General features: G+C 46.9%; 1 protein-coding gene across 5 annotated transcripts; it reads left to right on the top strand.

Moving 5' to 3' along the window:
• Positions 1-1658: 1658 nt before the first annotated feature.
• On the top strand, positions 1659-20501 carry POLA2 (DNA polymerase alpha 2, accessory subunit). Of its 5 annotated transcripts, none has more exons than XM_076071067.1 (20): positions 1663-1893; positions 2422-2550; positions 3678-3783; positions 5359-5480; positions 6000-6116; positions 6515-6615; positions 7241-7338; positions 7638-7825; positions 8470-8558; positions 9331-9486; positions 9986-10048; positions 10318-10375; positions 12524-12642; positions 12769-12807; positions 12956-13029; positions 13842-13947; positions 14454-14557; positions 15431-15490; positions 17386-17512; positions 19413-20501. In XM_076071067.1, exons 2-20 carry the CDS (start codon positions 2505-2507, stop codon positions 19560-19562), a joined length of 1923 nt encoding a protein of 640 aa, XP_075927182.1. In that variant the 5' UTR covers positions 1663-1893; positions 2422-2504; the 3' UTR covers positions 19563-20501. The 5 variants fall into 5 exon arrangements, with proteins under 5 accessions (XP_075927184.1, XP_075927182.1, XP_075927183.1 ...); XM_076071068.1 differs by having other exon boundaries at positions 2459-2550; XM_076071069.1 differs by lacking the exon at positions 19413-20501 and adding an exon at positions 19070-19406 and having other exon boundaries at positions 1659-2550.
• The last annotated feature ends 1114 nt before the right edge of the window (positions 20502-21615 follow it).

Consider the following 21615-nt stretch of genomic DNA (forward strand, 5'->3'; position numbering starts at 1 on the left):
AGCAACACTTTGCACGCGAGTTTATTTATTTAATCGCTCCATCTCCTACTGTGGACGTGCGCTCTGGCACGTTCCAATTGCTGCCACTGTCCTTGGCCTCGACCGCCGGCCAAATATAAAATCCCTCTTTAAAAATGTGTCCTGCCCCCAGTCCACTTCTTGAAGTCGCAATTATTTTCTCTATTCCTCGGCCCGCCGCTCGGTGTCATTTCGAGCACGAGCCTCTTGCGCCCTTTATGGCACTTTAGCGGAAGGCGCCTGATAAATCTAAATTTATTCTCCGTATGCTCGCGACATTGAAAACGCAGACGAATATCGGCCTTTAGGGACCGTCCATAAATGACGTCACGCACCGGGGGGGGGGGGGGGGGGGGAGTGTCAGACATTTGTGACGAGGGGGGGGGTTTGAGAAATGTGACGTCACATCAAAATGCGAAACTTTAAATAAATATAGATAACACGTTCTTCTTAATTAAATAGACTTTTTAAATAAATGTTTTCTCCTACATCAGAGTGCAGCGCCACATTAAATACGCACTACAATGACAATAGTTTAAAGAGATTTGAAGCATGTTTTATATTGGGGGGGGGGCAGAGCTTTGTGACGTCATATATGAGGGGGGGTGCTGACTTTGTGACGCCGTGTGACGATAGGAGGGGGGGGTCAAAAATCGTCCAAAATCGCGTGACGTCATTTATGGACGACCCCTTAAGGCAAATTGGTGTCGTAACCCTACGCGTTTTTAATTGCCGTACGGGGTAATGTTTAACCCCGCTTGAACACTCCGCGTGTGTGTGTGTACCGTATGTTGAACTTCTTTCGCACCGTACGCAGCCAACTGTTGTAATCGGAGGTTGCGAGGGAAGGACACCAAACTAAAACACAAAACAGGTTTAACAAGTCGACTTTCGCGACTAATATAATAACGGGTTTTGGGTTAGATCGCGATGTGACTAACTGTGAGCAGTGTTCCACGTTAAACTAGTATGGAGGACCCTTAAATTAGAAACCGATTTTGTTTTAATCGGGCCACAGCTAGGTTATTAAAACTATTAAAACACCATGTGTCGCGGGAGTAACGGACAAATTAGCTCGAGTTTTTGGAAAAGCAAAAAATCTAAGTAAGATTTGGCACGGTACAAAAAATTATAAAACTAGTATCTTGTACTAAAGATGAATTGCCTAATTTATCAACAGGTGTGTATCGGATTAACTGCTTATGTTGCAGATGCTATATTAGACAGGCGGGAACCTAACAGCGTAAAAAAAAACACCAAATAAATATTAAATACTCACAAACACAACTGTCGGCATTTGCAGAACATGCTTGCCAACAAGGACACTAAATTGCTTTTGATAACGTTGAAGTGTTGTGTAAAACTAATTATTACTGGCCAAGACTAATTTGAGAATCCATTAAAATTAAGAGAAATCTCCATATATATAAAAGGCAAAGTTGTGAATGTGTGTCTGTTCAAAATGTTTAACGTACTTCCCGACATGCAACAAACTGGAAATTTGTCATGTGGGTACTTTCCAGACTGCACACCATGCAAAAATTATAAAAATACACTTTTGTATTTTTTTAGGGGGGGGGGAGCTCAATAATGCATCTTTTTTTTTGCACGGCAAGTGAGCTGTGACGTCAAATCTGTCACGTGACCCGCGCACGTGGACGCGTAACGCATTGTAGTGTAGTGGTTAGCGCGCCGCGCTACGAACCCGGCGACCCAAGTTCGATTCCCGCTCACGGCCACCACCGGTGACGATTATTTTAACCGCTCCTGGGCCTCCCCTAGGTCGACTCAGCCTCAAACGAGTAACTGCTGTGGTGTGTGAACATCGCCACTGGGGAGACAAAGGCGGCCGCGCGTGGTGGATCCAATTCCCGGGTAGTACAGCTAAGTACTATATATTTTTAACAGCTCTGACAGCTACAGACTTAGGCCCTGGAAGCGTATGATTTAGTAATTTTAAGATGAGGAGCTCAAGAGGAAGGCAGAAGCAGAGGTTGGAGCGATGTGGTGCGGTGGCTTGAGGACCAGAAACAGAGAGATGACGCAGGGTAGCGTGGAGAAGGTTGGCAAGGACATCAGACAAACGCGTGGAAGAAGAAGAAGACATCTTACAATTACAATTCCCTATAGAGGAAACATACTAATTAAATCATTACTCATCTAATTTTCCTTTCTTACCAATATAACCTCTTGCCAGGGCAGCTCTCTCGCTTACTTCAGGATTTTTTTATTGCTTTGGTTGTTCCACCTGATGAAGAGTGCTTGTGTTGCGGTCGAAACGTCGTGATGTTTTTATTTTATTTCTACCTACGTGACTTTACCGAAAGGACCGAAGAGTATCATTACTAATCTATCATATAATTACAATAACCCTCCCCACCTCCCCCCGCCTCTTGATTTCAGCGACGACAACGTCGTCCTGATTGCTGCTCTCTTTAAGACTGGGGGTGCAGGTGGATGGCTTCACTCTTCTGGCAAATCGCCCGATGATGCTGAATGTAATTACCATCGAAACGTCGTACTACTCAAATCGTAAGTGTTGTGGATTTACTCTCCAACACACCGGTGGGCTGTAGTGATAGCTAATTTGTGCGTTGTTTACGTGACAAAACTTACTGGCCGTGTCGGGTGGTGGCGGGTTTGACGACACATTTATATATTTACGCGATCTAACCCATAAAACCTGGATTATGGATAACAACTTCGCTCTCAGTCACCGGCGTCTTGGCGCGCATCTACCAACAACTCCACTCTCAGTGTTAAATCACCAGCGTCTTGGTGTGTATCTACCAACAACTCCACTCAGTGTTAAGTCGCCGGCGTTTTGGCGTGCATCTACCAACAACTCCACTCTCAGTGTTAAGTTGCCGGCGTCTTGGCGCGCATCTACCAACAACTCCACTCTCAGTGTTAAGTCGCCGGCGTCTTGGCGTGCATCTACCAACAACTCCACTCTCAGTGTTAAATCACCGGCGTCTTGGCGCACATCTACCAACAACTCCACTCTCAGTGTTAAATCACCGGCGTCTTGGCGTGCATCTACCAACAACTCCACTCTCAGTGTTAAATCACCGGCGTCTTGGCGTGCATCTACCAACAACTCCACTCTCAGTGTTAAATCACCGGCGTCTTGGCGTGCATCTACCAACAACTCCACTCGGCGTCTTGGCGCGCATCTACCAACAACTCCACTCTTGGTGTTAAATCACCGGCGTCTTGGCACGCATCTACCAACAACTCCACTCTCGGTGTTAAATCGCCGGCGTCTTGGCGCGCATCTACCAACAACTCCACTCTCGGTGATAAATCACCGGCGTCTTGGCGCGCATCTACCAACAACTCCACTCTCAGTTGCCCGCGTCTTGGCGCGCATCTACCAACAACTCCACTCTCAGTTGCCCGCGTCTTGGCACGCATCTACCAACAACTCTACTCTCAGTGTTAAGTCGCCGGCGTCTTGGCGTGCATCTCGACGTTGTTGGGCGCCGCCACCGCCAGGGGGGGGAGGCCGCGATTTGGCGGGAAAAGTGCGGCCGAGTCCGGGCGGTGCGAGCGAGTTTTTAACCTCCTCCTCGTCCACTACGCGCGGCACCACCATACCCCCTCGTGAAGGGTGTCGCCCATCGCCTATTAAACCCCTCTCTCGCCGCCGGTGTTAGGGAGCGCAGAGGCTGAGCTTCGAGATGCCGTTCGACGCGCAGAAGTTGGCGGAGGAGCTGGACACGTTCGGGATCACCGTGGACGACTCGGACCTCCTGGACAAACGTGAGTGAGGGGGCCCTCGCCACGGCATGGTCTCCGCGCTCCAAGCCCGACCCTGACACAGCGAGGTCTGCTGGCCCCAACCCTGACACAGCGAGGTCTGCTGGCCCCAACCCTGACACAGCGAGGTCTCCTGGCCCCAACCCTGACACAGCGAGGTCTGCTGGCCCCAACCCTGACACAGCGAGGTCTGCTGGCCCCAACCCTGACACAGCGAGGTCTCCTGGCCCCAACCCTGACACAGCGAGGTCTGCTGGCCCCAACCCTGACACAGCGAGGTCTCCTGGCCCCAACCCTGACACAGCGAGGTCTGCTGGCCCCAACCCTGACACAGCGGGATCTCTTGGCCCCAACCCTGACACAGCGGGATCTCTTGGCTCCAACCCTGACACAGCGGGGTCTGCTGGCCCCAACCCTGACACAGCGAGGACTGCTGGCCCCAACCCTGACACAGCGGGGACTGCTGGCCCCAACCCTGACACAGCGAGGTCTGCTGGCCCCAACCCTGACACAGCGAGGCCCTTGCCCTAACCTCAACCCTGACGTAGTGGGGTCCGGATGTTTCACGCGAGTAGCACTGCTAACCCCAAGCCCTTAACCCCAACCTAATCTTTACCTTAACACCCTAGCCATAACCCCCCTTTTTTTACTCCCAGCATTACCCCAGCCCTAACCCAAATCCCTTTTGTCATTATACAGCGGGCCTTATTCTTTTATTCCACAACTGGTGGCCCCAAGTCTCTCCTACGGCTCCCGCCGTCAGGCTTGGCGGAGCATGCCGGGCAGTGTAGGATGTGGGTGCGCATTGAGCCGAACGAAAGCAATGTGTACTACAAGTACACTCATTAACCGTGTCCTTTGTAAGCCACTACGGTATGCTGTAATGTGTTGGTTTAGCACTGAGGTTCACTGTGACCACCTGTTTTTTTTTCTGGTGGGATTTTCACCTCTGGCTCAGTGCCATAAACAGGTGAGCAATTGTGATATGGAAGTTACTTTTGTTTAAATTCTAAACCTATATCCATGAGTGTGGTTATTGGCAGCTTGCAAAGTTGAATTATTTTTTGTTACCGATGCCCAGTACTTCAATATGTTATCCCTTCGGGGTTAAGTAAAATAGCTTCTACTTTGTGGAAGTCAACAGAGGATATGTAATGCGTAGACTGATCCCTTGCCATATGAACGTTACATCTACACTCGGACTAAGGCCACTAACGAGTGAGACAATGCAAAAGTAGCCACGTCCAGTGTAGCCTTTGTAAATGATAGGTGCAATTGATGTCCGTGAGCACCAAATATCTCCGTAAACGCACAGAAGAGGGTGACGGTGGTACGAGCCACACCACGCCTGGCCGCCTTTGTCTCCCCCCACCCCCCCCCCCCCCCGGTGCTGATATTTACACGGTGGCATCACCACAGGACTTGTGCCAGGCTTCAGTGCACATTGAAGCCATGTGAAGTGTTGAAGGCTCCCTTGGCGTGAGGTCACGAGACAGACCCAAATGTTACGGAGACACATTGTCACACGTACAGTGCTCAATTGACCGCAGGTCTCTGCTTGTTGTCCAATGCATGCAGTTCAGGAGCTGTGCATTGTGCATGGGCTGACCGAGGAGAAGATGGCAGAAGAGTGGATGGCCTTTTCATACAACAAGGGCCTGGAGCTGTGCGTGGACACCCTGGAACGCTTCGACCACGAGGTCGGCATGCTCAGGGTCTCTCCATGGTCTGGTAGCCTGCAATGCCGCTAGTTACTCTGTGCCAGGGCCTCTCCGTGGTTTGTAGCGTGCACTGCTGTGGTGACACTGGGCCATCTTCGGCTTTTCATGAGACCCAACATTGGCCCAAAGCAGCGCGTCGGCTTTGACCACTGTTTCCCAAGACTGCTGGAGTGTTTGGGCATTGTAACGGTAATAGTGGTCACGTCACCTCATTTAATTCAATCTCCGATTCAAGGATAAATCACTGAACCATGGCAATTTTGGCAGCTACATTATACCAAGTCTAGATTTGTGAATAATCTGAATTAATGATCATCTATTGATTATTTTGCTCGAGAAATCACTTGATGTAATCATTAACATATGGGACCAACTGCTGCTTAAAAGTGATCTCGCACCTCACTTCGCAGTGTTGTGGTTGAGTCAACGATGTTGCAGTCACGAAGCTCGTGGAGATAAACGCCTGCTGTGTTGTTCTCCGACCCCTTTTCCTTGCAGCACCTTACAAAACGGTCCAACTCGCGCACACCCACACAGAACAAGGTCTTTCAAGACGCCAACACGCTCAGCGACTTGTATCCTTGTGTGCGAGAGTTGGCCACTTTTCATGCCAGGGTGAGATACATCATGCATGAAGGACCCAATGAGAGTGCTGCCAGTTTTTTTTCACTCTTTCCAACAAGGTTGAAATTGTTTATGCATTAGCCATGTCAGTCTGCCCGTCAATAACAGGGAGGGGGGGGGGGGGGAGCTTGAACAAAATGTATACATACCAGTTGGCTGATACAACTTGCTGCACTTTACAATGCAGTTTGATTCTGGAGGACTGTCTGGATTTGAACCTAGGATCTCATCGGTGTTGGCCCATGGTATTTTAGTCCTCCGAAACAGCCTTTTAAGAGCACGTTTTTCTGCTCTGCATGTTGAGTTTCTAATCTTGCATTCTCCACTGATGGCGCACTCGGCACATGAGTGTGCGTTAGTGCTGTACTGACGTGTTGTTTTTATGCGAGGCGGTGTTTTGTCGAAACGGAAGACCTTGACGCGCTTGCACAGCATCGCTGCCGAGGACGAAGAGGATGACCTTATGGAGTCCTACACGACGCCTGCCAAGGTAAGCGCACGTGGTAATTGAGCCATTCCCCCCTGTCATTGTTTCAATACGATTACAGTACAATTGGACCATATTTAAAGATTCTGAACAGAAACAAAAACCGTTTTTGGTTCCTGTTGAATCGCCGGACAGGGTAGATCAGGTAGTGGGGAACCTTTGTATTGTTACTTTATTTCATACAGCCCGTGGCCACTTGAGACCAACCACTTCGAAATGGCCCACAAATTATATTTATCCATCACTACAAGCATTTTAGCTGGGCTTATCGAGTACTCGAGCAAAATATTTTCAACCTGGCTTTGACAGAAGTGACTTGAGTATGATCAAATTCTAAACACAGTGTTGTCAATTCAGAAATATTCCCTTAAGCACCCGATTAGCACGGCCATGATGCTTGCACTGATGGGTAAATGTTGTTTGTGGGCCCTTTGCCATTTAGAAGTGGTAGGTAGGCCCCAAGTTGCCGCAGGCCATATAACAATAAGCTGTGAGCTGGCTATGCCTATGTTCTGTAGTATTCTCACCCATGGCATATTTCATGTTAAATGTGTGCAATGTATGTACTTGTGTTCTACGGGTCTGTCCTTGTGTGTGTGTATGTGCGCACTGGTGACTGCAACACCAGGCTTCTCAGAAGAGACGGCTGACGACCCCGGAGAACCCTCACTCGAAACGCATTCTGTCCCAGAGTTCCCACCTCTCCCCATCCAGCTTCTCTCCCAGGTGCATCTCAACGCTGATAGCGTAGTTTGCCTATGCAGAAAATCAAATGAAAACATGTATTCGCGCCGTTCTTATAGTGCAAGGCTATGTCGCAGCTGCTATGTTTCACAGCTATGTATAGTATGCCAGTAGGGGGCAGAGTTACTATGTTAATTTCGCAATTAAGTAATTTGTAGGTAATTTAAAATTTGGTGAAATTGGACCACGACACCATCAAACGTGTCCTACTCTTGACGATTGTTTTTTAAGTGCGTGTAATATCGCCTCCTCGCGTGTTATCCCCCCCTTGCTCGCCGCAGCACCACGCCGTCACAAAAGTACAGCTCCCGCAAAAACCCCGGCGAGGTCGTGGCGACATTCGGCTCGGAGCCGAGCGGTACGAGCGGGCAAGCGCCCGTGCGCGTCCACGTGTTCTCCCGGCCCGGCGAAGAGCCGCTGAGCCAGACCTACCTACACATGTTCCAGAAGCTGCACGACATGCGCGAGGGTACGGGCTTGCCTAGGATCGTTCATCTGGAGAGTGAGACTGGGTTAGAGATGATGGGGATTCTGCCACGGGTTGCCGGTTTGATTCGGTCTCCCGGTGCGGCACTTGAAAGAACGGTGCGAGCTTCTTTAATCTTCCCCCGCCGCCTCTGTCTGCCCATCAGCATTAATGTGTACACCACAGTTAGTTGCGCGTCAGTCATGTATGTATGTATTTTTTAACTTCTTTCGTACAGTACGTAGCCAGTCGTGCTAATTGGAGGTGCGGGGGAAGGACAGCAAACTAAACACAAAAAGCAGTTCTAAAGAAATTAGTTTTCAATCTAGATTTAAAAGTGCATAAGGTAAGCATTACGATCAGTAGGCGTCAAATTAAAGCGTCGTGGTTTGTGTCTGGATGCAGTTAAGGGTTATAGTTGAACTTGGGGTACACAAAAGGGTTAGGGTCAGGGTTATATTTGTGGGTGATATATGGGAAACTAACATTTTATTAAACCAAATAAATTAACATATGGCCTCGATGTTGAACGATCTGTGTGGAGCACACTGGCCTCTCGCACTGACCCATCACATCGTGTGCTGTCTCGGAGATGTGAGGTTTGCGAATCTCACTGCACTGCTCTTATTTTTTCGTGTCTCTCACAGTTTTTAGCCAACAAATAGAAGACCTGGGGCAGCAGCTGCAGGCGCACTACAATGTGGAGGAGCTTACATCGGTCACTAACTCGGTGCAGGTGGGGGCTACGCTCTTCGCCACACAAAGACAAAGATCCTCCCCGTATAGCCTTTTCAGGCTGTTTGGGGCAAGTGCTAGCACCTATAAAGGCCAACACGGCACACGAGGGGGTGGGTGGCCAGCACCACGCCCGACCGCCTTTGTCTCCCCCATTGCTGATGTGTACACACCGCACGGGGTACTCATTTGAGGCTGAGTCAACCAAGAGGAGGCCCAGGACCGTTCAGATAATCGTCACCGATGTTGGCCATGAGTGGGAAATGAACTCGGGTCAACGGGTTCGTAGCACAGTGTGCTAACCACTGCAGCACAGCTCTCTACACACACACACACACATTGTCATTGGATTGTCATATTACGATCCTTGTGCTTACACCATTTACCTGCTACCATTGTCTCACTGGTTTTAGAGGTAATGCGTGTATATGCGTGTCAATAGGGATACCATGTGGATTTAAGGAAAAAAACACTTAATATAATGGGTGTTTGTCTTATCACCGATGATTGGGTTCAGACCATCAGCTTTATACACTTGAAGACTTAAGTTTAGTCATCATTGTCATATTGAACGAAATTGTATCACCACTTGTTAAGTACCTGCCTGGTATGGGTGCCTCTATCCAGTATAGCTACTCGGGTCTACTAGCCACTAGAGTCTTGCTTGCCCCGTCAAGGCAGTAGTGTCCCTTCAGGACAATAACACACACGAGGATCGTTTGTGATGAAAGGCTGCTTTCTGTCTGGGTGGTGACTGTGCTGTGGTCACGCAGAGCACAGTGACGGTCGTCGGCCGCGTTTGCTGCGACTGCAACGGGAAACTCAACGCCAAGTCGGTGCTGCTCCAGGGAGACCTGGACATATCGGCCGGCCTGGCGACGCCCCTCGACCTCTCCCAGATCCCCGAATTCTCGCTCTTCCCTGGACAGGTAGGTGCCTTAGGATCCCGGCGTTGTGAACACCAAAAGTGAAACGCAAAGGAAATTTTTCGATGCGGGTTGAAGCAATGGAAATGCGATGGTGAAAATGAAACAAAACGATCAATCGCTTGGTGAAGAGTATCGCTCTAATACTTGTTCTAAGGCCTACAATTAAGCTTTAATGTGTGTGGTTGGCTTCTTTTGTTGTACGAAAATAGCAACAATCACAACGTTAAATTGAGTTCAGGTATCCAGTTTGAGCACATCGTCGAATGCCGAATTAACTTTTGTTGTCCCTTTGGGATGGACGTGAATGGGCGACCGTTCACGACGTTGTGTTCCGCTGTTTAAAAGTTCGCCCGCACAGTTGCACCCGGGATTGGGGTTTGTTCATTGGCATTTAAAAACACGACAGAAAAAATGAAATTGTGAACTCAGGTCAAGTAGAACACCGCCGTATTAAGAAAACGTACTTGCCGCTCTGTCTCAATCTGTGCACGTGTAAAAGGTGGCGATGCTCGACGGACTGAACCCGACCGGGAAGAAGTTTGTGGCGTCAAAGCTGTATGAGGTACGTGCCGGCTGGGAATGTTGCATTGAAAGGCTGTACACATGGGCACGCATGTGCGCATGCACTTGTGTGCCCATGTGTACAGCCCTCTTGTCAGTCCACTGCTGTACAAGTACCTGCCCATGCTGTGTGGGTCATGGGGGGTTATTTGATCATACTTCACCGCGCTTAGTCGGCACGGGTTGGTGAAGGTGGGGAGCAAAGGTGTTGAAGTATGGTACCGTACAACAATGGAATGCTCTGCATTGTTTTCACTGTTTCTGGGACAGGCTGTGCCTCTGCCCTTTTACTGTCCCGAGCCTGAGGAGGAAGAGAACATCAGTGATGGTAAGGAAGACTTTGACATTGTGACTGTGCAGCGGATGAGTGAATGATGATGAGAGTTGGTGAAGAGGATTATGGTTATTCTGCTCAGGGCTTAATTTCAGGTGGGTACATATTCTTAGCTCTTTCAGTAAAGTCACGTTGAAGGGAAACAATAAAATAATAATATATATAAACAATATATATTTTATTATATTATTGTTTCCCTTCAACGTGACTTTACCGAAAGAGCTAAGAATATGAATTACTGCAGTCACGAAAGCTTTAAATCAAAATTTCAGATGGGTACGTTTGGAACAGTGACCCAGACAGTATTTCTGCACCTGGCACACCACATTCAGTATTCCTCTCTCTGGCTGTGGCTACCAGTGACGTCTGCCGATTCCAATCTACCAGCGACCCAGAATACTTTTAGTGAGAAATTACATTTTTGACTACGCTCAGTGCGGTTACAGTGGGTAACAGAGATTACTGTGGTGTTGATTATGGTGAAGACGTCATTGTTATGGTGTTTGTAGGTCATCTGTTTTGATAATATTGATTATGACAATTGCAAAAAACAATGCAATTATTTAAATTGAGGTCATTAAGTTACTGGTCAGAATCCTGATGGTGTTAGTGATGGCAATGATGATGATCATGAATTATAATCACTAGAAAGATGGTGTGGTAGTGTCTGTGCACTTGTGTGTGTGCGCATTTATGTTGTACCTGTGTGATTGAGGGAGCAGTTACGCACTGCACAAAGAACCTGGCGACCCGAGTTCAATTCCCGGCCATGGCTAATGTCAGCGGCAAGTAATATCTAAACTAGACTAGGGCCTGCTCTATGTCATCTTAGCCTCAAATTATTACCTGGAGCACATCATCCCCTTTTGCGCGATGCCAGTACTCATTATGTTAATACAAAACCACTCTTTGTATTTATAGCAGTCATGTAGATGTTAATTTGGAGAAAGTAGTAGCCATTATGATGGTTTTCATATTCTTTGGTTCTTTCAGTAAAGTCACGTAGATAGAAAAATAATAATAAAGTTAATACAAATAAAACCACGACGTTTCAATCGCAACACAAGTGGTCGTTACTTTATTATGATTTTTTTATCTACGTGACTTTACCGAAAGAATCAAAGAATATAAATTCCTGCAGCCACGAAAGTTTTAAGTGAAAATTATGATGGTTTGTTTGGCATTTAACTTTGTCTGAGTGGGAAATGGTGGTACAGTGGTTTGCAAACTGTGCTGCAAATCAGAATCAGAAAGGGTTTTATTCGCCATGTAAGTTCGCACCGACACGGAATTTACTTTGGCAGGATGGTGCATACATTCAACATATAGGAATCTAAAATCTTAAATAAGTTTTAAACAAGTCTTACTATAATAAGGGTTAAAAGTCTAACACCAAGGGGCTGAAGTATATACAATTGAATAAATATCGAATATAAAATAGCTTTAAGATATAATTTAAAAATAATAAATACAAATAGGTTAGCATAGTTAATATTGGCAAGGTGTCATTTTATAGATAAAATGTTAAAAACAGTGTTAGCCCTTGGCCTTGTTTAACAGGCCAGCAGCAGATGGGAAGAAACTGTTTTTATGGCGTGAGGTTTTGGTCCTGATGGACCGAAGCCTTCTGCCGGAGGGGAGTAGCTGAAACAGAGAGTGTCCAAGGTGGGAGAAATCGGCCATAATCTTCCTCGCTCGCCTCATGGACCTTGTCGTGTGCAGGTCCTCGAGGGTTGGTAGATTGCAGGCAATTACCTTCTCAGCAGTGTGGATGATACGCTGCAGTCTGCTCTTGTCCTTGGCAGTGGCAGCAGTGTACCAGACGGTTATGGAGGAGGTGAGGATGGATTCAATGATCGCTGTATAGAATTGCACCATCATTGTCTTTGGCAGGTTGAATTTCTTCAGCTGCCGTAGAAAGTACATCCTGACACCCTGTGTTTAATTCCTGGTGATGCACATCAGTGCACCGGTCCTGGGCCTCTAACCTTAAGCAGCCTGCTTGCTGGCGAGACAAAGGTGACCGGGCATGGTACTGGCCATGATTGCTAACGGCACCTGCTCTTATACTCTTAATATAGGATATATGTTGGATATTTTCATTTTTGTCTATGCGTTTCCACGTGTCTGCGTGCATCACAGGCAGCGTGACGATGCTGGTGGCGTGCGGACCGTTCAGCACGTCGGACAGCATCAACTACGAGCCTCTGTGCGACCTCATCACTGTCATCAACCGCGAACGCCCGCAAGTCTGCCTGCTGGTGTGTCGCACCGCGTGGTCACAATGCGCCATCACAATTTCAAAGAAACATTCTGTTGCTGCTTGTCGGGTGTTTTGAGTCCACTCCTCTAACCGTCGCTCTTGTGAAATCTCACGCTGTTGTCAGATGGGACCGTTTGTTGATGCCAAGCACGAGCATGTAGAGGTACGAACACCGCTGTCGACACTTCATCTCGCGCGTCGCCCTCCCCCCGTAACACGCAAACACATTCAGTATTTCCTCTATCTCAAGACCGATTTTGCATTTACTAAGCTTTCTTAAAGATGCACCTCTGTTTTTATTTTTTTTATAGAAATGCCAGCTAAAGGAGACCTTTGCAGAGCTCTTTGCGAACACAATCAGGCTCCTTGTGGAGCGGACACAGAGGTACGCGTGAGATCAGATTGTCACCCTCGCCTTAACCCTTCCCCTCGAACACCAACCTAACCTTCTTCACAAACTCCTGCAGCCAGTGTGGCTTCACACAGTGTCAGCGAAAAATCCCTGCCCGTGAAACCGCAGAACTTCAAAATGCATCTACGGCTCAACACTCAATCAGTGGCGTAGCTAGAGTGTGCAGGGGGTGCAACTGCACCAGGATCCGCAGGCCGAAGGGTCCCAGGTGCTGGGCTATGAAGATGCGGGGGAATCAGACAAGGGGAGGGGCCCGGGAAGGACTCCCCCCATTTATTTACCTGCACCAGCCCAAGCTACGCCCCCGCACGAGATGGTGCTCCGTCACGCTCTGTCAAGGGTAGTTCGTGTAAAGTCAATAGTGTGCAATGTACGCATTTTAACCCCCAGTGGCAGGCAAAGCAGAATTAATGTAATACTAAATATACGTGATTATTTTGCTGTCCTAGGTTTCAGAGTGTTAAGATGTTAACACTTTTTAGAAAATATTTTTTTTCAAAATTTCAAAAGTGGATGAGACCCAGATTTCAACCCAGGGTCGCAGTGGTTTCAACAAAGTTTGGCCTCCCCTCGGTCGACTCAAATGAGTGCCTGTTGTGGTGTGTAAACATCGCCACTGGGGAGACAAAGGTGGCCGGCCGAGGTGCGAGCCACCCGCCCTGCTTGTGCACCATGTCGGGCTTCATCGGTGCTTGCTCAACAGCATTTTCCCCAATGCTCTGTTCAGGCTCTACAGGGGATCCTTTGGCTTTGTTGTTTACTGAACTTGCTGTTTGTCATTGTAGCTCAGGCTCGCGACTGGTGATCGTGCCATCGCTTAGGGACGTGCATCATTGCTGCATCTACCCTCAGCCTCCGTTCACCCGCCCGGATTTTCTCAAAGACTTACAGGTTCGCCACAAAAGATAAAGATCCCCCATATAGCCTACACAGACTTTTGGGGGAAGTGCAGTTTGCGGGAACATATTAAGGCCAGCATGGCACGCAAAAAGTGTTGATTATGGCCAACATCGTGCCGGGACTGCCATTGTGTCCCGAGTGCTGATGGTTTACACACCGCACCACATACTCATTTCATGCCAATTCGAAATAACAAAGTCCCCGGACCGGTTCACATATCACTCGCCAGTGGCGTTTGCCACGGCCGGGAATCAGACTCAAGAAACAACCCGCAAACGATAATTCTCCATCTCTCGCAAGCAACTTGGGAACACTAGCCGGATACTAGCGAGAGGGATATTCAACCTGACAACACCTTGCCACTAAATTTAGTAGCGCCACGCTTAGCCACCTGCTGTTATCTTTCAGGTATTTACGAGCACACGGTCGATAGGTACAGTCCTGGGATGATCAGACTTTGACAATGTGTGTGGTTACCTGCCGTGGTTCCCCCACAGAGGGTGACGTTTGTGTCGGAGCCGTGCACGCTCAATGTGAACGGCATCGTGGTCGGCGCCACGTCCACCGACATCCTCTTCCACATGAGCTCCGAGGAGATCAGGTGAGTGTTTGTCGTCCTGCTAAAACCAGGGCGGAATGATTGGGCTCTCCCTCCACACCCTGCAGTTCGATGAGACGTTGTAATACAGGGTCGGGGTTTCAACTCGAGGATAGAAACTTTAACATTTCAGGGCAAATGATAGCGCCGCCTCTTAGTGTCTGCAAGGGTGACGTGAACCCCATTGTGCACAGCATATAGTCAAATCGAAAAATAGTTTCTTACACGCGTCATTTGTATGTATGTTGAACTTCTTTTGCATCATACGTGGTCAACCTTGCTAATTGCAGGTGCGATTTGGTGTGTGTATTGTCGAGCTTATGAAGCATTATTATTGGTCGCCGAATCAATGCGTCCCGCCTAAAGTTAACAAAATTAACGATGAAAGCGGGAGCGTTATACGCACAGGCACTGCGGCTGTTTGTCGAGTAGAGATGTAATGATTCACCCCTTCCACATTTCGTGGAGTTGTCATGATTTGGAGACTGGGTCCCTTGTCGTCGTTGTCAGCATGTAATTTCCCACTGCTGGCCAAAGGCCTCGCCGTTCCTCTAATATTTCCCGTCGCTCCTGTTGAGTATTGGCTTCCAAACTCTTTGAATTCATCTATCCGCCATCTCTTCCACTGTCTTCCTCTGCTTCTCTTCCCTTCTCTCAGTATCCACTCGAGTTAATTTTGTCCCTTATCTCTCGTCAGTTTTTCCGACTTGGCCCGCCCATTTCCACTTGATTTCCCTTTGCTTTGATCCAGGATAATTATGCGTGGCAAAATTTTGAGAGAAGATTGCTAAACATTGTGGCCTAACCCATAAGATTAGGCGAGGGTTTCTACCATTCGTAGGTTTGTGACGCGCGTTGCGTTGTTTTGACTCGCAGCCCTCCTGGTGGTGTGGACAGGTTCACACGACTCGTCAAGCACTTGCTGACACAGAGAAGGTGAGTGACGCCTCCACCGCTGTCATTTAAACTCCTCGAGCCAGCAGTGGCCACACTCCAGATGATCACGCGCGAGGTTGTCACGATATGATTTTAATGATACGATATCAATTTTTACTAAGATTGAGATGTCACCGTGGCTAAAGCTATTGATGCCACCGCCACATCCCGCCAGGGCTTTCTGTCCTCTGCCAGGTCCCGCAGCTGCTGCACATTAGACACACATCGACCTCCAAGATATACCCTTACAGCATACAACCATCTGGTTTAAGATTTGACATTCATGGTGATATCAGTTTCCCATAACTATTATTTCGCATGTTTATTGTATTGTGTTGTGGTTTTCTATACTCCCAATATTAATGAGGATTGGACGTTCTTCAGCTCCAGTTCACTCAACAAAAGCCTGCCATAAGTCTTCTAATTATTGCAACTTTAAATACCTATGTGTATAATGCACGTGATGTTAGCTACACAATTCATTTTAAACGGACTACGGAAATTATGGTGTCGCATTACCGCTGTACTTGTCAACTACAGAAAACTTTTTTGCAAATCACGAACTTACTGGAAATTATCTCTTTATTTCGATCATAAATTATTGCTTTTGTTGTTTGATAAATACGTTGTCAGGCCCTAACGCAATAAAAAAAGGGAGCAATGATAAAAAATATTTTCTACAAACGACGATGTGAGTATCACGGAATTTACATCGTACGATGTCGTATTTCCGTGTCGTGGTGACCATTCTACTGCACTCCCCCTACTACAAAGAAGGTTTCCTCTTTCGCCAGTTGCCGGGTTCGTGCGATGACTTAATCTACGTTAATCTGCTGAAAATAATATACATAGGTTGATGAGAATGGAAATTGCCACTGCGTGAAGCGTAGGATTTGGGGGATATTTTTGTTACTTAATTTACAGGAGCACTGCTGGTAATGTGAGAGGTCGTACAGGGATAGAGAATTACGAGAGAACTAACAATGACCTTCGAGGTGAAACAATGTCCTCTACTGACTAGTAATGCCGATAAGATGAGCATATCTCCTAGTTTTCCGTTACATACTGCCAGGCATGGTGACGCACGCCAGTAATCGAGCACTAAAAGGGGTTGGTGGATCATTTAGATGCGTGACACTTCAAAAAACCACTGACATGTAAGGTGGCCAAGGAGATGGCAAATGAGTTTGTGAATCTGTAAATGTGCGGGGGGGTTTTCTTCTTCTACGTACTCTTGTTTTTGTTCTTAAATGCAAAACCGTTCTTTTAAAATGAAATTGATTGGCCAAATGGCCCAATGCAGGATTCTCCTGAAATATCCTTATATTCACCAAGACCTTTAATGAATAAATATATACGTCGTTATATCGAATCATTATTGCAGCCGTGAGCAATCCACTGCTGGATGAAGGCCGCCCCATCCCCCCCACAAAGTTGCCACCATCCTTCCCGGTTCTGAGATGCAAACACTCCGCTCAGCACCAGCACACGAGCCAATCTCGTCGGGGTAGACGTTCTCTTGGGTGCTGCGTTTCCCCCCTTTACATGTCACTTGGTGGTTATTCTCGCCACGTGGCCTGCCAAAGCCCACTTACTTTTTATTTCCAGAAGCGTATACAGCACAACAAAATAAGTACGCGTGTGTTAAATTGACAACATTAAATGGCATTTAATCCACAAGGATTGTGTATGTTGAACTTCTTCCGCACCATACGCAGCCAACCGTGCTAATCGGAGGTGCGGAGTAAGGACGACAAACTAAGGGAGGGTGGCGTTCCCATATGAGTGCTTCCCAATAGCATACGTTTAAACAGAGGCAACTGCGCACATGCTCCCTTCCGTCTTCGCCCGGACTCATCAGTTAAATGTGGCTTCGTTACTCTTACGCTGTGCAGTTATTACCCGCTCTACCCGCCGGCCGAGGAGATGAACGTGAACTACGAGACCGCGCAGGTGCACGCGCGCTTTCCCGTCACGCCCGACGTCCTGATCATCCCTTCGGATCTCCGCTACTTCGTCAAGGTGCGGTGCCGTGGTGTTGTAACATCCTGTGGTTATGATCTCTTTGGGTGTTGCTTAACTGCTCTTTCCCCCGGATGTGTGATTGTGTGTATGTAGGCGTGGTAACCACACCCACGGGAGCGGGAGTGTAGCGCTTAGCGCGCTGCTCTACGAACCCAGTTACCCGTGTTCGATTCCCGCTCACGGCCAACACCAGTGACGATTATCTGAATCGGTCCTGGGCCCTCCCCTAGGTTGACTCAGCCTAAAATGAGCACCTGGTGCGGTGTGTAAATACATCGCTACTGGGGAGACAAAGGCGGTCGGGTGTGGTGCTGGCCACCTTTACCCTCTCGTGTGCCATTCTGGGCTTCATAGGTGATACTCGGTAACAGCCTTTGCTTCAACAGTCACGGCTAGACGGTGAGTCGTCGTGTGTCTTTGTGAGTAGGGGAGCTTTATGTTACAGTCACCTCTGGGGTAACGGTGGTGGACAAGGTGGCCCAGATTTTTGTTTAAAAACACATGACGTGGAACGTGCGTGAATTAGACTATACAAAGTGTATATTGTTTTATTGCATCTTAGAGTAATACGTTTGCTTGCTAACTGTTCATTCAGGATGACACAGCAACATTAGTCCCTACTTCAGGTACCCTTCTGAAAAAATGTCTTGAGACTCGAGGCTTTTCTGGGTACCTCCGATTAGCAAGGTTAGCTACGTAAAAAAGAAAGCAGTTCTACATACAAACAAGCGTAACAATAACATGTTTGCCATCACCGGGCGTCTTACTCTTAAAGAGGAGATCATTAAACCAATGCACACTTAAATATATTTTCCTGTACAGCATGGGTAATCTGCAAACCGAATAATCTGCCCATGGATAAGGGAGAGTAAACTATGTTATTGTCTTTGTGCAAAAGGACTCTTTACTATGTAAATAGGTGTAGCATAAATACTGTTTGGTGAAAGCTTTAACCATTAAGATAGTTTGTTTTGCATTTTACTTTGTACCTGTGTGTGCAAGTGGGGAGTGGAGATGCAGCGGTTTGCACGCTGCTCTACGATCCTGAAAATCTGTCTTTTCCCCGGTGTTCGCTAACATAATGTGCCTTTGCTGTCTATAAAATTAGAGGTTAATTTAGAATAATTACAGGATTTCAAAACCATCACTGAGAGGAGGAAGAATGCCATTTAGCCAAAACATCAATATCTTCCTCTCATTTCAGGCACAGTATAAATTATCCTTTTATTATTTTTAAGTAACCTCTTATTTTACGTACAAGCCCACCGAAGCATCAACTGTATAATTTACAGTCTATAAAGGCCACTTCGAAAAATTTAGGGCAATTGTCATGGCAATCTCTACGGCACTGTTTGCTGCTGCACCATCTCCTCTTGTATTCCAGACATAACTGGGTCACTGCCATTGCTGTGCAACTTGGCATAGCTCACTGTCAATGTGCCAGTGAATATTATTGGCAATGATTTGCCTAAAATATCCTTTGTGTGTCATGATCTTTACGCTAAATTGTAATTGACTTTCCATGTACTGTATGTGTGGCATTTATATTTTTAGTGGGATTGCCGAACACCAAGTCAAAGGGCCAATAAAAGACAAAGAGCCAGAAACAAACAGCACAATTGAAGTTGTATTAGATAAGAGCAAGTTTATAACATCTTGTGAAAAGAGACGATGGGAGGGAAGTCCAAAGTCGATCTGTGCGAGGAAGTGTTCTGACCTCTTACAGTACGCTGGTTGAACACAGTGGATATAAACCAGTCGGCTCATCTGGTCGCCGACAAGTCCTGAACATGGTCACCACTGTGTTTAGGCTCCTGTGTGGGTGTTGCGGATGCGTCGGAGCACACACACATGCGCATGCAATCATCGCACTCCTTTGTCATTGTCTAATCCTCAGACCGCGTGCGGCTGCGTCTGCATCAACCCCGGCCGCCTCACCAAGGGTCACGTGGGCGGCACGTTCGCGCGTATCGCTCTGGGTCGCGTGCCGAGCACCGGGCCAAACAGGGTGTCACCATGCCTCTCTGCACAGATTATTAAAATATAAACGCATCACCCAGGGAACGTTGTCCCACCCACCTATCACCCCTAAGCCCTGTCCCGTCAATGAACTTTTTAGAGTGCCGTCCTCGAAATACCAGGATCATTCAGGTGTGGGGTACCCCTGATATATCCATTTTCTTAATTAACAAAAAAACTACTTCCATGAACACCGATTGAGGCTGATTTTTTTGCCCCTAATTTTGAGTGCTCAAAAATGTCAAATTGTGGTAAAATACAAATAGTGTATGACATGTTGTCAAGTCACTTGAAAAAAGGTTTAACTTTATCAAAACTTACTTGCTCCCCGAGGTGTGTGTGTGTGGAGGAGCGGGGGACCGCGTAGTCCAGTCCCAAAAACTGGTACCGCCAGACTCCGTCACGTTTCTGTGCAGCATGGCGACACAGTCGGCAAAGATTCAGCATGGCTCTACACACCGTTCAAATTGCCAACGTTTTCAAATTTTTACCTTTTTTTTTACATGAGGACCCCAAAAAATCCATGTCATATGCAGGTCACAGTGTTTTGAGGATGCACACTGCACTAGTGTATTTTAAAAAGCTGTATTATCGTTTGACTTGCCCCGTCATAAAAACAATGTGGAATTTCTTCTGCCTTCTCACGGCCTGTCAACAGATGTACAACTCAGCACACTTGTCTTTGCAGGGACTCATTTTGGACTGATATTTTGTGGTCCAGTGCAGTTTATACTTTGTTATTGTGGTGTGATATTTTGAATCGGGGAGTAAACTGAGACGCAGTGACTTCACTTATTCACGCTGCCTTGGTTGAGCTATCAAAACAACAGCTGTGTTCAAGGTTGCCGTGTGAATGCGTTGTCTCTAATTGGATTTGTTGATACTGTATATATGCTTCCACCGCCCCACAGCGAAACGTGAATATCGCAAGTATTCGTGTTCGAAATAAAATTATTTTTTACGCTGAGTCTATTGTGTTTTTAAAGTTCTTATCCGGACAAATCAAATGATGTGAACGTAAAAAGAATTACACTTGGTAAAATACACATTTTAAATATATACACTAAAGTAATGAATACCAGGTTTGTAATCTAGACTTAAAGCTACCCGGCATTCTAATGCAATTATTAACCCGTGTCCAAAAGCTGAAACGTAATTATTTAATACCACCCACACTCCAGGGACCTTAATGAATCACCGAAGAATAAGGCAAGGGGTTTACATTCTGTTATCTTTCCAAAGATTACTGTGCTCTTTAGACAGAAGGTTATTGTGGATTGTGCCTATATGCTTTTATTGTCCCCTCGCCCACTTCATTTGCAGGATTTTAGGGATAGGTGGTGGCACCGTGTGTTACCAAACATTGTGATCTTTTTTCTGCCCACTAAGCCTTTGATGCAGATAATTTACCGTGTGTGTGTGTGGTCTGAAATGTTAGCTGTGCATTTCCAAATGTGCCTTGCAATAAAAATACAAACGACCCATAATCCAGGACTATACTTGATAGTTATGCAATAAATGGGGAAGTACTGTTTCAGCATGACATCAACAAATCTTGAGATGCAGTGAAATAAATAGTACCTTTCTGAAAACACATTTAAGATTGATACTGTTTTTATTATCTTTACACTTCGATTTAAAGCTTTCGTGACTGCAGGGATCTTTACACTGTCAAATATTAAATTTACCGACCTAAATTCGGAAATATTTATCCATAATGTTCCACGGCATCACATGGGGTGTGTACAATATTGCGTTACGCATTGAACGGAAGGATCCCACAGTTTATGGGTAAGTAGCTCTTGCCAGGAAACGCCGTGGGTAATCCTACGCACATTCGTTTCACAGGCATGTGACTTGGGAGTGTTTCGATTATTTTGCGGCTATACATTTCCACGTGATAAGCCACTTCGTTTAGCTATAATTTGTGGCCGGGTTGCTTCTGAACAGGAAGCTAATAGCTCGATGGGCCTTACCTGGTAGGATTAGAATAGTTTATTTCTATTTGTCTGGGGTGGTGTGTATGCCTTTGCTTCGCACTCCTCTCGAGTGTTGTAAAGTTCTGACCCCGTGCCCCTAAT

The sequence above is a fragment of the Petromyzon marinus genome, chromosome 31, assembly GCF_048934315.1.
Source record: "Petromyzon marinus isolate PM22_M1 ecotype Great Lakes invasive population chromosome 31, UKy_Petmar_22M1.pri1.0, whole genome shotgun sequence".
Taxonomy (NCBI): Eukaryota; Metazoa; Chordata; class Hyperoartia; order Petromyzontiformes; family Petromyzontidae; genus Petromyzon; species Petromyzon marinus.

Excerpts from the sequence above, each read along its gene's own strand:
- POLA2 (XM_076071067.1), top strand. The coding sequence starts at position 2,505 with ATGATGCTGAATGTAATTACCATCGAAACGTCGTACTACTCAAATC. Across the intron at positions 13,948-14,453 it reads ATTTTCTCAAAGACTTACAG|AGGGTGACGTTTGTGTCGGA; the intron begins GTTCGCCACAAA and ends GTTCCCCCACAG. Across the intron at positions 15,491-17,385 it reads CACTTGCTGACACAGAGAAG|TTATTACCCGCTCTACCCGC; the intron begins GTGAGTGACGCC and ends TACGCTGTGCAG.